General features: G+C 43.4%; 2 protein-coding genes and 1 pseudogene across 4 annotated transcripts; 1 reads left to right on the top strand and 2 right to left on the bottom strand.

Annotated features, from left to right (window-relative positions):
* Window positions 1-1,481: 1,481 nt before the first annotated feature.
* Window positions 1,482-2,356, bottom strand: LOC133916283 (pathogenesis-related protein 1-like; annotated as a pseudogene).
* A 563-nt stretch (window positions 2,357-2,919) lies between these two features.
* LOC133916284 (uncharacterized) lies at window positions 2,920-8,538 on the bottom strand. Of its 2 annotated transcripts, none has more exons than XM_062359897.1 (12): window positions 8,295-8,538; window positions 8,066-8,206; window positions 7,867-7,982; window positions 7,441-7,595; window positions 6,804-6,892; window positions 6,156-6,678; window positions 5,665-5,832; window positions 5,233-5,414; window positions 5,060-5,139; window positions 4,848-4,956; window positions 3,311-3,385; window positions 2,920-3,218 (listed from the first exon to the last, which is right to left on the bottom strand). In XM_062359897.1, the coding sequence occupies exons 1-12, from the start codon at window positions 8,388-8,390 to the stop codon at window positions 3,063-3,065; spliced, it is 1,890 nt and encodes a 629-aa protein (XP_062215881.1). In that variant the 5' UTR covers window positions 8,391-8,538; the 3' UTR covers window positions 2,920-3,062. The 2 variants fall into 2 exon arrangements, with proteins under 2 accessions (XP_062215881.1, XP_062215880.1); XM_062359896.1 differs by having other exon boundaries at window positions 7,867-7,985.
* A 45-nt stretch (window positions 8,539-8,583) lies between these two features.
* LOC133916285 (uncharacterized) lies at window positions 8,584-13,626 on the top strand. Of its 2 annotated transcripts, XR_009909472.1 has the most exons (12): window positions 8,584-8,940; window positions 9,042-9,125; window positions 9,219-9,352; window positions 9,446-9,543; window positions 10,177-10,265; window positions 10,355-10,448; window positions 10,531-10,688; window positions 10,791-10,861; window positions 11,070-11,184; window positions 11,651-11,863; window positions 12,974-13,026; window positions 13,169-13,626. XR_009909472.1 is itself a non-coding variant. In XM_062359898.1 (11 exons), exons 1-10 carry the CDS (start codon window positions 8,707-8,709, stop codon window positions 11,816-11,818), a joined length of 1,245 nt encoding a protein of 414 aa, XP_062215882.1. In that variant the 5' UTR covers window positions 8,584-8,706; the 3' UTR covers window positions 11,819-11,863; window positions 13,169-13,626. The 2 variants fall into 2 exon arrangements, 1 of the variants encoding a protein (XP_062215882.1); XM_062359898.1 differs by lacking the exon at window positions 12,974-13,026.
* The last annotated feature ends 561 nt before the right edge of the window (window positions 13,627-14,187 follow it).

Below are 14,187 nucleotides of genomic sequence, written 5' to 3' on the forward strand. Positions count from 1 at the left end.
CACGCATATCCATGGATGGGGCAACACAACATTGAGGGCAAACACACAGTCAGAGAAGCGGGTGTCGTCGTCGTTGGGGACACATCTCAAGGGGCTGGCCGATGAGCCGCATTCCGGGTAGCGTGGAAGATCCTGGTCGGACCGTACAAAGGAGGTTGGCCATCACATCTGAGAAAGCGCGCCCGCGGTGCTTGATGATGGTGATGGCAAGAATGGAACCAGCGGCGACTAGTGAGGCTAACCGGCGTTGGACGGTGAATGAGTCGGAGGATCGCTACCTCCAGAGTCATCAGGGAGCGAAGGATATCTCTAGTTGACGAAGATGAAGTCTCCATCTTTGCTTAATATGGTTTGCTTCCTTCTTCTCTCGGCGCTTGGCACTTGAATGGTGAACCAACAATGTGCTTCGTCCTTCACTGTTCTTCCTGTGCTCAGTAGAGCGAGAGTGTATGATAACTGTTAGAATTCAGATGAATAGTAGATACAATAGAGCTCCATTGATTTATTCCGCTGATACATTGTATATTTATACATGGTGTACAAGTGCATGTTGGGAAGACATCCCTCCTCAATAGTCATTTGTATATAGCAACAATCCAGGACGGTTGGAGAGAGTTGAGCAACCGCAACAAAAGGGTGTGTTATAAGCCATTCACGTGTAAACAAAGGCCTATGCCATGCAGTCGTCGCTTGGTAACAAAAGAAAAAAGGGAAGAAAATTTGGAGGCGGTACATGCAAATATGATGCTCCTCGTTTGTTTAGTGTTTGAATAATATACTCATGTCAAAGTTTTGTTGAGCGTTAAATGTCCATAACATTGACACCGTTTAACAACATGTTCATGAGAATGATAATACGCCTGTTTCTATTTGAAATGAGTGAGCTTATATTTTCTTGGGTCAGACTTGCGTAGGCTCATAAAACATAGCACTTTTTTTATAAAGACAGCTTTGTTGACTCATAGTGTTACATCAAAATAATATAAATACATTAGAGTTCACTTCTACCTCCTGTATAACTTAGATACACACAATCAAAAAGAAAAGAGAAAACCAAAGCTAGAAATGTGAAACAAAAGGTTGCTGAAGCAAACTATCCAAATCCGGACTATGACAGTCATCAATCTGAAATCTACACTGTTATCTAAATAGGTAAAAATCTATATAACTGCTCCACTTTAGAAGAGCATATGCCGACACCACTATATATTGATGCTTCTGCCGCTGAAGCACAACCTACAAATAGAGTGATCGTGTATATATATGAAGAGTTAGTTTTTTTATTAAAAATAATATCATTTGTACGTAGTCATAGTAAACAATAAAATAATGCAAGTAGAAACAAAGCACTTGTCATGGTGTAACTTTTTATTCCCGTACAAAACCATGGGTGTACACCTTATATGTAATAAAGCATCGATAGCATCAAACAGACCATACAATTCTTCACTGCAAGTAGAAAACACACACACACACTGTCGTTCCATCACACTCTGTTCCGTGCTCTCCCACCTATCCCCACATCACATTAGCCGTAGAAAACTCACAACTTAGAGCAGCTTTATTCTAGCTGTAGAAAACTCACAAGATCATATACAAGGGACATCACATCATGTATGATCCCAATCAACTGATTTAGTTGTAGGCGTCTGGGTTGGTGACGAGGTAGGCCTCGGCAGCCTTGAAGATGGCGGTGACAGACTCCTTGGCCTTGGCGATCTCGTCCTTCACCTCCACGCTCGGCAACAGCTGATACGTCGAGTCCACCTTCACCACGCTCCCGCCATTGGCCGCGGGCTCCACCTTGATGTGTGATGTCGCCGTCTCGATGGCCACGCCGATGCCGCCGCCCTCGATGAGCGTCGACTTGCACTCGCACTTGTCAGCGTCCAAGAACTCGAGCCTCTCCTTCATGAAGCTGAACGGCATGGCCGCAGGAGCAGTGGTACGTTATGAGCGGTGACCATACGTTGCCCTCGACAGGGTGGGCGCTGGCGACGACGTGAGAGACGAGCTTCGGGGCCAGGGTGTGCCAGTCCAGCACGGCGGCGCGGAACAGGCGCGGCGCGGCGACGGGCGACGGGATCTCGAGGGCCCAGTTGTTGGCGGAGGCCATTGCTGCAATGATCGATCAAATTATATATATGCTTGGTGCTAGCTTTGCTTAGCTGATCAGCTCAGACCTCAGAGAGTGGCAGTGCTATTGCAAGTGGTTTGCAGGCTCGCAGCTGCTGCTTGTGTTGCCAGGAGAGTGGCAGGGTGAGGGCTTTAAATAGATGCCTCGGAAGGCGGGGTTTGGTGAGCCGTGCGCGGATGGGTCCGGTGAGTGGCGACCGGTGAGGCTGAGAGCGGCGTGAGTCGTTGGGTTTTTCCACACTGGGTGGCACCGTCGGTTGAGCTAGGAAAATGCAACTTCGTATATGTTTGTGCACCGTTTGTTTTCACCGTTTATCTCTTTTATTTAATATTTTATCTATCTATTGATTTTTTATGTGTTTTATGATTTTTTATATACACATTCAATACAAATCTCAATGCAAATAAATCGTTGTAATAAGTTATGCATCCGTATACTTTAGTGAAAATTTCATATTCTTCGAGTCAAGTGAGCATTAACGTGGCCGGAGGTTGGAAATAACCCGCGTCAGAACGTGTGTGACGCTTTTGTCAATGTTTAGTTGAAGGACGTAGAATATGTTGTCGATTTGGCACCGCTGATCGCGTAGGAGAATTCGTCGAGAATAATAGGAACGGATTAGGATGATGATCGTCCAGATCAAAAGCAAGAAGGGTTTGCGCGCTTAGAAAGAGAAAGCTAGCAGCAGTCCTTCACCCGACCCAAAAATTGCCATCCGTAAGTCAGACTAACCCACCACCGTGGTGTCAGGAAAGGTAAAGGACAAGGAAGAACTACTTAAGTACCTTTCAAATGCAACCTGCTATTGTAAAAAAAATTTCGCAACCTTTCAGCGTTGGCTAGTTTTACAAACTGACTATGGGGAACCAAGCTTGAAGATTAAAATAAAAATACATCACAAGAATGCTGAATCCAGATGTAGAGTTCATTCAGCATCATCATCGCTATCTTGTGACGAGTCTGAATCTTGACCAAACACTGTTTCATCGATTTCTTCATCCCCCTCTTCGTCGGACTGGATAGCAGAAGCATCTCGCATCACCTCTGACGCCAGATCAGATGTATTTGCAACCTTGCCGACCTGAAAAAAAATTCAAAACATAGGATCATTTGATTATTACCTAGAGCATTACAATTGTTGCCTTATTTTCAGTGTTGTAAAGGGATGAAAACCTGAGCCATTATCAGTCGAAGCCGCCCAGAAAGCTTCAGTAAATCTCCAGTTGCTGTGTATCGTTCCGCACACATCTGCAAATGAAAGATGCTTTAGCTGCTTTTTGAACTTTTAGTTTTGTTTGTGTTATGCTTGGATAATGGTCTGTAGACCTCCAGTTCTAGACCCAACTTGCCAACAAGGTTGAGCCAGTGGCATGCCAACCCATATCAGTCTCAACCTCTCAGGTCATATTTTCCAATTCACGGCAAACATGCAGTGGACAAATTCAACCTCCTAAATTTGGCATTTGGACAGCAATGGTAGAATTTAGTGCTGAAACTAAAAACAAAAGGATAAAGTAAATATACTTCATAATGTTTCATGTAGTTAGGTCTCGTTTGGAATGCAATAATTTCACAGGAGCTCATCAGAAATAATACAATTTCTACAGGGATCCAATGAAATTAGCGGGTTCCAGACGGTGCCCTAATGTGATGAACTAATGTGGCATTTCTCAACGATGGATAAGAGTGCAAAACAGAAGTCACCAGTAGTTTATTAGTAACTATTACTATATAGCATCCCAAATTTATCTATCTACACTGATTGTTCCCATGTTTATTTGCCAATACGATGGCGACTCATCTCCATATGCTTATTTGCTCAATACTGTGAAGCCACTCTATCATAGCCTGTCATCAAGTGCCAGTACAACATCATTATTTGAGATGTCAGGAGATCACTCGAGTGAGAAACCGTCTTTCAAGCACAACACACGAAATCGCCATTTGAACCATCCAATCAGTGCAGGGAGGAATATCGTCATCTGGATTATGGGAAACTAAGATTAGCATCTCATGATGCAGGCCTGACGAACACAGCCCCTCTCCACACTGCTCAGATGGTCAGATGGTAAGTGCGCAAATTCACACAGAAGGTGAGTGAACCTGATCACAGACAAGCAAAGCATTTCCATCCACCTTCTCAACAAGATCTGATGGTAATGACCAACACATATATATGTACATTCTGCTATCTTTTGGTATGACTAAGCAAAACTATACTGAACTACCCTACTTGCATTGGTCTTTTAAGTTGGTGAGCCACATTGTGCAATTGTCTAATATCAATCATTGGACGTAGAAACCAGTCACTAATAGCTGTCTAATATCAATCATTGGACATAGAAGCCAGTCACTAATAGTTCAACCATCTCTATCACGAGCTAGCATTTTCACTACCTTCTGAACAAGATTTAGTGGCCAATGCATACATGTATGCATTCTGTTATCTTTTGGTATGACTGAGCAAAGTTTGGTACCAAATTACCCTACTTCCATTGGAGGTCTTTAAGTTAGTGAGCCACATTCTGCTATTATCCAATATCAATCAGATAAACTAGGAGCCAGTCGCTAATAGCTCAACCTCACATAGTTCCATGACATAACAATGCTATAATATGTTCCAAATAATGTGCAAAGCATGCAAGAGCTACAAAGAGGTAAATGGCATATGCAGCACGCTTCAGCTAGTACTGGTAGCAAGAAATAGTACCTTCTCAAGGTTGCTAATTACTTTTGTCGATTTCTCAGATGGAATAAAACGGCCATGAATGACTAATAGGCAGTATATCCACCGCAAAACAAACTCCGTGCTACCAGATCTGGAGAGACAAATCAGCAATCAGGAAGGAATACATGGTTACACAGTGCATGAAAATGCACTGGTGAACAAACATGTACATGGACTCATGGAGTCTTGAGCACCTTGTTTTCCATGCAGACACTAATATTTTCAGAAGTTTGCAAGCATCTCCAGGTTTCAAAGATCTTAGATGCGCTCGGATCTGTTGAACAACAGAACATCAAGAACATAGTACAGGGTAAACATGCAAATAGTTATCTGATGGAACTTTGAACTGAAATTCAGTTCAACAAACCTTCTTGCTGGGTAAATTAGTGTCGACTTTTATGCTGCCACTACCAAACAGATCTAATAAAATATTAGGGGGAATGCCAGGATGACCTTCTGTGCTCTGATCAACTCGAGTATCAATGACACCACTCTCTCTCATCATGTCTTCAATGCATATGCTGTCATCTTCAATTCTTTGCACAGGAACTAAACAAGCAAAAGAATTTTGAGTGTAGTTAGCGAGCTGTTTAATAGACTGATACTGAAAACAAAACAAAAAACCATGCATGCAAAAATGTAGTAAAACCTAAAATAACTGCTAACGAACAGCAACATATGATTTGTAGCCGTGTATGGGAAACATCTTATGTTAATTTCAAAATATATATAAAAAACGAGTGGCTGTGTTTCATTGCTTATCAACAGAAAAAGAAGATACTACCAACAGATAATTTACCTCTTTTCTGAATTAATCTTGTAGTGGGGAGGTCACTATGAAACGCAGGCTCAATGTCACCACTGGGTTTTGTTACACCGTGTTTCCTTTTCTTTTCCTGTGTATGGAGCTTTGGAAGAGGAAGGATGGCATCTTCGGCATTGGCTCGGTCAAGAGCAGTGACAGTTTCTATAAGAAAAGAATCAAGAATCAACCCAAGAGTAGCCACCAAATACTGTTTGAGCCTTCTGAAATAAAGGCAAGGGAACAAGAAAAAACTAAAGGGTTATGCAACAGATCTAAATCAAATATGATATGGAAGCATTAAATTCCAGAGGTGCTTCCATGCTTCGCCCTTTTGAGAATTGCACAAATTTAAAGCACAAACCAGTAGTTGATTCTGGCTAGTAAAACCTTCAAGTGCATTATGATTTGTGCAACTCCCGCTGGAAAAATGAAGCAAAGAAACAAGATCAAAATTTTCCCATATTTCATGAACACTACCAGTATACCTTGCTTTTTCACAGATTGGCCTTTCTTTGGGGTGGCGGTTTGAATATTTGGTAACATAACTCCATCATCAGATATACCCAAATTAATATCCGTACCATAACAAACCAAAAGTTTATCAAAAGATGGTTTTACTACAGACCCATAAGCCAGCAGAACATGAGCAGAATTAGGACCATCCACCCCCTGAAGTTTTGCAGCAAATATCGAGAATGCCTGCTGAGCTCTTGACAGAGAGGAGTCAGATAATGCAATCTTAGTAGGCTTCTTATTACGCAGGTCATCCACATTATTCCCAGACCAGAAATAGCAGATACCAATCTCAGAAATAGCCAAAATGTGTATTTCTCCTTCATCTGAACATTTACAGTCCACGAAGATAGCTGGGTGCTCCATTGACAGTATACAGCTTGAGCTCTGAGTTTTACCACCACTCAATTTCCAAATGGCAATATAGCGTTCTCCAATGCCAGATGACAGAACATACTGGCCATCATTGCTAAAAACCATGCTCCTCACAGCCACCTAAAATGTATATATGTGTGTATGAATTACGAAAAGCTGGGCATAAACAGAAGAATAAAGGCAGAACAATATACGCTAGTCTCAGAAGAGGAAGACCAGTAGATGAGAGAAGAAAAGACACTCACTGGATGTCCAGAGAATTTTTGAATCTTTTTGTTGTCGGAAGTATCAATGGTTCTCAACTGGCCAGCTGCTGTTGCTAAAATATTTCCATCTGATAAATTCAAGTACAAGCAACATTTCATTACAATGAATCATGGTAGAAATATGTTGGGTATGGGTTGAGTACAAGCAAAAGGATATGCATATGCATGCTTTGCTAACTTTGCTAAGATATATGTATACATCTGGATAAATGTTGGATCCTATCATCCTACAACTAAAAGGACCTTGACAAAAATAGGCACAGATAACCAAATAGACATTTCAGCAATCAGCGTATATCCATAGATAGATCTTATTAAGTGATAAAAAAACATGTTGAGGCCAAAATGTCATACAAACATCATGTCCATGAGAATAAGTCATCTCTCAATGCAGATAGCAAGATATTCTTCATTGATTAATGTGCATGTCAGATATAATCCTGTAACATTTCTCGCCAGACTACAGGGGCTAAGTGGCATCGAAATTTGATTAGTGCTGGGTGTACTCAGTGCAATAAAGATGGTACTCATCCACATTACATAATTTAGCATGAGAGAAAGCAAAGTAGAGCCAACATGGTCATTAACCCAAGAAATCATTTCACCATTGAGATACCTGATGACACAGCTAATGCAGATATTGCTTTTGAAGAAGATTTAAATTTCCCCAAAACAGACCCATCCGTGGCATCAATCTTACAGACCATGCCATCAGTGCCTGCGGTGTACACAATCCGCCCATGCTTTGAGTATGCTACAGCCGTCACGCCCCTGAACACATAAAAAATGTGCATCCAACGTAAGTGAACGCTGAGATTAACCTCACCATGGAAATACTAAACAAGGATGGGTCAAAGCTACAAGCCTACAATCTGGGTATGCCTGGCGATGTGCTTAAGCTTCTCTGTTGTTGGTACGGTAACAGAAGATTCGGTACCCAGGTGTGGTTTACTTGTTTCAGCGAACAAAACTGGGGTTTCTTGGTTTCTCCTACCATCTTGTGAAAGAAAAAAAAAAGGAAAATACGGAAACACAAACATACCCAGGGTGGCAATCACTGAGCCTCCACTTCCACTGTCCCGCAGCGACATCGAGCGCCAGCACATCCCCACTGCCTGTTCCAAGCACAAGCAGTGAGCTCCCAGCCTTCCTCTTCTTCTGCTGAGCAAACACAAGCACAAGATATGGGAGCATAACAACACAACGCCAAGCTGTAAGAGCTCAGAATGGGGGTTGCTCACCTTGCTCGAGAGCTGTACCCATTTCATGCAGGTGTAATCGAGCGCGAGGTGGCCGCGCTTCGCCTCGGAGAGCGCGCCGACCTCCACTGCTGGGATATCGGCGAACTCGGTCTGCAGGCGGCCACGTACTGCGTCCCATACCTGCGCCAACGGCAAATAGAGCGAGTAAGCTCATGGCTGAAGTGACAAAGCTTCTAAAGCGATGACCGCGAGTTCCGGCGTTCCGTGCCTTGATGCGCCCGTCCCCGGAGGAGAGCGCGAGGAAGTCAGCGGCGGGGCTGAAGGAGGTGAGGTAGTCGCGGATGGGTGCCTCGGCGGGCGCCATGGCCGGCGCGCGGCTGATTGTCGTCGCGTCGGCGGGAGGAAGGGTTTAGGAGGCGGCGGCGGCGGCGGGAGGAAGGGCTTTTGGGAAGCGAAGGGGTTCCTTGCGAGCGAGTTGTGGGAGCCGAAGCAGACCCTCCCGCACCGCTTCGCCGTTTGGGTTTGGTTCTGGACAACGAGCCCTGTCAGGTTTCCTTTTGTATTTCGCTTCACACGGCTGAGCCGGACCGAGACGGGCTAGGGTTTTTCGCCGAAACCAACACCCTTTTTGCCGCCGCACCACTCCCGCCTCCCCCACCGACCCCTCGCCGCCGCCGGGAATGGATTCCAGCGCCGAGAGGCTCCGTGGACTCCGCATCACTTCACTGGATGAGCATGATGACGAGACCGAGGTGCCGCACCAGCCCCCGTCCGTCGCCGCCGCCGCCGCGGCGGATGATGATGACGAGGAGGAGGAGGAAGAGGCGGAAGTGACGCTTGGTTTCCTGGAGAAGCCGAAGGGCCCCGGCCTCCTCCTGCGCCACCTGTTCCCCAGCAAGGCCGGCGGTATCCCGGTGCGTGCGATGACACAATCGTATTGAACACCACCAGTTAGTAAGTATTTGGTACAGTTAGGACACTGTATTGATTCGACGGTTTGTGCGGATCTGTTCAGGCGTGGTTGGACCCCGTAAACCTGCCGTCGGGGAAATCCAACTGCTGCGGTTTCTGCGGCGAGCCTCTGCAGTTCGTCCTCCAGGTGCTTGCTTTGTGGTATATAAAGTTGTACTTGATCACTTGATTACTTGTTTGGAATTGGGTTTGGTCACAAATTGGGCTTGATTGTTCGTAGATTTATGCACCGATTGAGGACAATGCTGCAGCGTTTCACCGCACGCTGTTTGTGTTCGTGTGCCCATCAATGTCGTGCTTGCTCCGAGATCAGCATGAACAGTGGAAGCACAAGCACGGGAATCCATGCAGAAGGTGAAGCAAGTCCTATGGCCGTTATGATTTTGTTCAGAGCCCAGATACTTGTGTTGCTCTGATTTTGACTGCTTGAAGTGGATTTTGTTGCAGCGTGAAGGTTTTCCGGTGCCAGTTGCCACGGACTAATGCCTTTTACTCGACTGAACCTCCGAAGCGTAACGGCTCTGACAAGCCACTCTGTCAAGGAGGTACTTTTCTTTTGCTTCTGTTGCATGGCAGATGACGCAATATTTCCTGCATTATGTAATAATAACTCCTGGGGATGTGCACGATCCCCCCTTCTATCTAGCTACTGCATACATATGTGAATATATGTTTGATAATGGACTTGTGGATTTCTGGATCATATCTTCACTTGCTGAATTCTTGAAGTTGGAGTCTTTGTCATTCATTTGTTTCTGCCAATGTGCAACCTTATCTTCATGTGAACTACCTTGTTGTCTAAGATATTCTTTAGGAAGCATTTCTGTATATTTAGAATTGGGGCGGCTATGGACCTATGGCACATACAATCTGTATTCAAAAGAAGTTTTTAAACCTTTTTTCTCCCAATATTTTTTCCACTCACCACCACTCCCACTCATAGGTGTGAGTAGTGGATGGTGGGAAAAGTTTATTTAAAAGTGCATAAGTTACACACACATGTACCATAATTGCTGTCTTAGAACTTTCCGCTTGTGTCATTATACTGTTGATGCGCTGTAAGCCTGTGGTTTACCAGTTGTTGGTAGCTGTCCTCTGCTTGTCTCTATAGACACTTCTGACTGTCAAATAGCCGATGTTACTGATTTTTTTTCAATTGCTCAACTATGTCTTGCCAGCTCCTGTATGTCACTGGTGTGGTACCTGGAAAGGCGCTAAAATATGTAGTAGCTGCAAGAAAGCAAGATACTGTTCTGAGAAGCATCAGGTATATGTCGATTTTTAACCCCCATTGATTGGTCTCTGACACGAAAGGGCATATTTTGGATGAACACTATTTTTTTTTTTTTTGGTCAGGCACTGCATTGGCGCACTGGTCATAAGAATGATTGCCTCCAGATAATCGGTTCTTCTGATGCTTCAAATTATGTTCTGCCTGATGTAGGAAAAGGTGATCATGTATGAATTGCTAAAGCTTTTTATGCTCTTAACAATTGAATTGTGCTCTGCTGACATTATTCATCTACTTGCAGTTCCTGCTAGCACTTTTTGGCCAGAATTTGAGTTAGAAATTGACTATGAAGGTACTTTTGATTCCGATAGCTGTGATGAAAATAACTCTAAGTCCTTGGTGATGCAAAGACACGGCAAACCAGATGCTATGATGCAGTCATGGATGGATCAATTTGAGGTTTTGAGCCCCATTTTCTCTGTTGCTTTTTTTAGAATAATCTCTTTTGGATTTTCTCTAATGTATCAACCACTGTGTTTATTTACTGATATCTCTGTGTAGGCTGATGCTGACAACAAATGCTGGGCATCTTTTCAAGAGCGGATCTCAAGAGCACCAGAGCAAGTGTTGAGGTGAGATTGCATTGCTTGCATGATTTCTCTTCTATGTCTACTATGTTTGGTAGTGTATTCACCTCCATTTTACCTTACCTGTTTGGGAAAATGGCCTAATGTGAATGTTTTTTCTCAATATTTTGTTTCTGAACTTGTATTAGTTCCGTTGCGTAGTTATTCTAAAAAATATTTGCGGCTATATGTGTAACATGTGTAAATTATACAGGTATTGTCGAGAACCAAATGCAAAACCTCTGTGGGCGTTATCGGCTGGGTGTCCATCAAATGCTGATATCCCATCATGTAGCTATTGTAAAGGTCCATTATGCTATGAATTTCAGGTTGGTCAAATTTCTATTTTATGATCACAATCCATTTTTCATTATAGCAATTATATACGATATCTCATAGCCATAGAAAAAGTAGGTTCAAGGTTCCAAATTCTTTCATTTATATACTAGTTCACTGCCATAAAATTTAGAAGTTTATTGTTTTAAAAAAAATCAAATTTAGAAGTTTGGACCCAAAGGTGGATTACAACTATCAATGGTTGTAACTGTGACTGAACTTAAATCCAGACCCTGCTAAACAGTCATGTAAATGGCATTCCCTGCACATCCTTATATTACGGATACTTTTCCTTTCAACCCTCATTGAAATGGTGTTCAAATATTTCGACCTATGGAAACTATCAGATTATTCTGCTTAGTCAGTGAAGCCACACCACCCCCAGCATGCTTATCATCGTACCCGCCCTTTTTCCGATTTTTTCATATACTTATGTATCTGCATGTGGTCTGTTTCCAGGTAATGCCACAATTGCTTTATTACTTTGGTGTGGGAAACAAACCAGACTCACTTGACTGGGCAACTATTGTTGTGTACACATGCCGAGGGTCATGCGATCAAAGTGTTAGCTACAAAGAGGAATTTGCTTGGGTTCAGTTGTACCCTACAACAATCACGAGGCCATAATAACATTTACCTATTCCTCGGAGTAACCGCTGTCCTATGCTGCAGGTTTGAACTTCACCTGTTTTCCTGTTATAGACTAATAATCACTTTCAGTTTGTTGCTACAAGTCCTCAGGTCTGCTTACAAGCTTAACATGTGTGGTCAACTATAACAAGAAAAGGTTTACACGTCGATATGTTTTCTTTTGTTTCTTAGGTGTCAACATTTTTTTTAGAAACGTGAACAATTCAGTAAATGCACCCACCAGTAGAATTTGAGATTAGGATGTTCTAAGCAGTGAGAAGTGAGAGCCTCTCAAGGCTCATTGTTGCACCTATGCCTTGACAATTGGGGTACCAACAGGCAACTGTTGCTGTAGAAATAGAGATATTTTAAGTTCATTGCTTTTGGTCAGATGTGGAACTGTGTTCTGCCTGATTACTGAAATTCTACCTTCTATAATCATCTGCGTCTGCATGAAATGGCTTGTAGCTTTGGAAAAACAACTAAGTCAAAATGAAAATTTGCACTAAGTTATTATAGGTAGACCTAAGAGTTCCTGACTATTTCGTTGTTCATCTGACATGTGGTAAAGTGATTGATTGTACATTGGTTGTTGTCTTGTTGAGTTAGTGGGCTTTATCTGTGGTATTAGTGAATGGCAGCATATCTGGTAAAAGTGTGTCTAGTAAAAACTAGTGAAATGTGGCTGAGAAGTTCCTCAAAATTCTCCAAAACACACACACTAGATCTGGTGGAGTGCATGTTCAACATCTGAACAAAACGTGAAGATCAAACTCAATAGATTTTCTACATAGAAAAGGATTCGGAACCTTTTCTTCACTGTTCTCCGAATATTTGTCTTTTTGTACATCCGAATGTGATTGAGTTCCGTCTTCAATTTATTTAGAAAAGTATAACATGCCATCCCCTACATAAGATGAGTTTTTTTAGAACTTCTGAAAACATGAGTTTGATTTTCACTCGAAATTTTAACTTATTCACATATTTAGGGCTATTTTCACCTGATATTTTCCCATTAGTAAATTGTTAATGTTGTGTACTGTGCTTCCAAGCATACTCTCTATGAGGGTAACTCTGAGCTTAAGTTTGTTCGGGTCATGACATTGTTTTTCTCCTTTATGGAACTACTCTCATGTGACCCTTTATGCCTAGGTGATCTTGGTTAGTCCCTACACCCTACTCCCTTGGACTGGGAGAAATGTTGGGTAGGCTGTTCAATCCTTAGCGGCTGTTCAATCCTTAGCGTGATCAAAATGTACAAGCTGTACAATGTAGCCTATGGCTATGTTGACCTGCACTACCAAAGATAAAGCCTTATACTAACTTGTGCTATGCTCTCTGGTATAGCTAGGGAGTTTGACAGGGATCATCTGTGCACTCCGACGTGAAGACTGGTGCTCCAAGCAACTCCTTTTGGGACTGGAGATTTTGATAAGATTTTGAAATGGGCAGTGAATTCAATGTTTCCAGGTCAATTGATCGTGCAGTGTTGAACATCTTTCGACCTGGGACTACTTGGTGCTGTTACATTGGCTTTGGTCCATTTAGGCACTAGGGCCCATATAGAGATGTGATGGCAAATAGTTCCATACTCGCATTTCTTTGTGGTCACCACCATGTGCGGTTTAATGCTTCTTCATCTTGTTTAATATCTTTGAGTTGATCCTTGGTTTGTTCTGGATTTTTTTTCCTTCAGATGGGTGAAACCCAATGTTTCTGTTGCTTAGTCTCAAAAGGTCCTTACATACATTATATTTTTCCGACGATGTCCTTATTATCGGCTGAATTTTTTATTGTGTTTGTTTTATGATCATGGTATGTCAATCGTCCACTTGTTTTCGCTGATCTCTGCAATTGCTTACCAGACTGCGAGCTTCGCTGCTGAAACCTTTGCGCGTGGTATGCCCATTGCCCAATATCCATGTGCAGGTTCGTCGATTCGGCGGTGCCATTCACATTGCTGCCACTTGTGTGCGAACCGAACTAGTTGTTGGGTTCACGGTCGCACGTCTTCCCTCCGCCCAGGCGTCGGCCACGTCGTTGTGGCGGCGTTGTTGCTTGCACGACGCGTGGCCGGATCAGGCTCGCTCGCCCACCGGAAACCGGTCGAACAGGGCGGTGCCCGGCCTTTTGAGGGTAAAAAACGATGCACCCAGAAGCAATCGCCTCGTCGCCGGCAGGAGGGGAGGAAAGCCAAAAAGGAAGAACGCAACGTGCTCACGCCTGCTCGCTGATTCCTCGGCCGGCGAGTGTAAGGCACTGATGCGCGCACGCGAGTAGGCATCTGGGCTCTGGCGAGCAAGCGGGGCACGGAACGTATCAACAACTATCAACCAGCCAAGATGATCTGGGTTCTGATGAGGCTT

The sequence above is a fragment of the Phragmites australis genome, chromosome 4, assembly GCF_958298935.1.
Source record: "Phragmites australis chromosome 4, lpPhrAust1.1, whole genome shotgun sequence".
NCBI lineage: Eukaryota > Viridiplantae > Streptophyta > Magnoliopsida > Poales > Poaceae > Phragmites > Phragmites australis.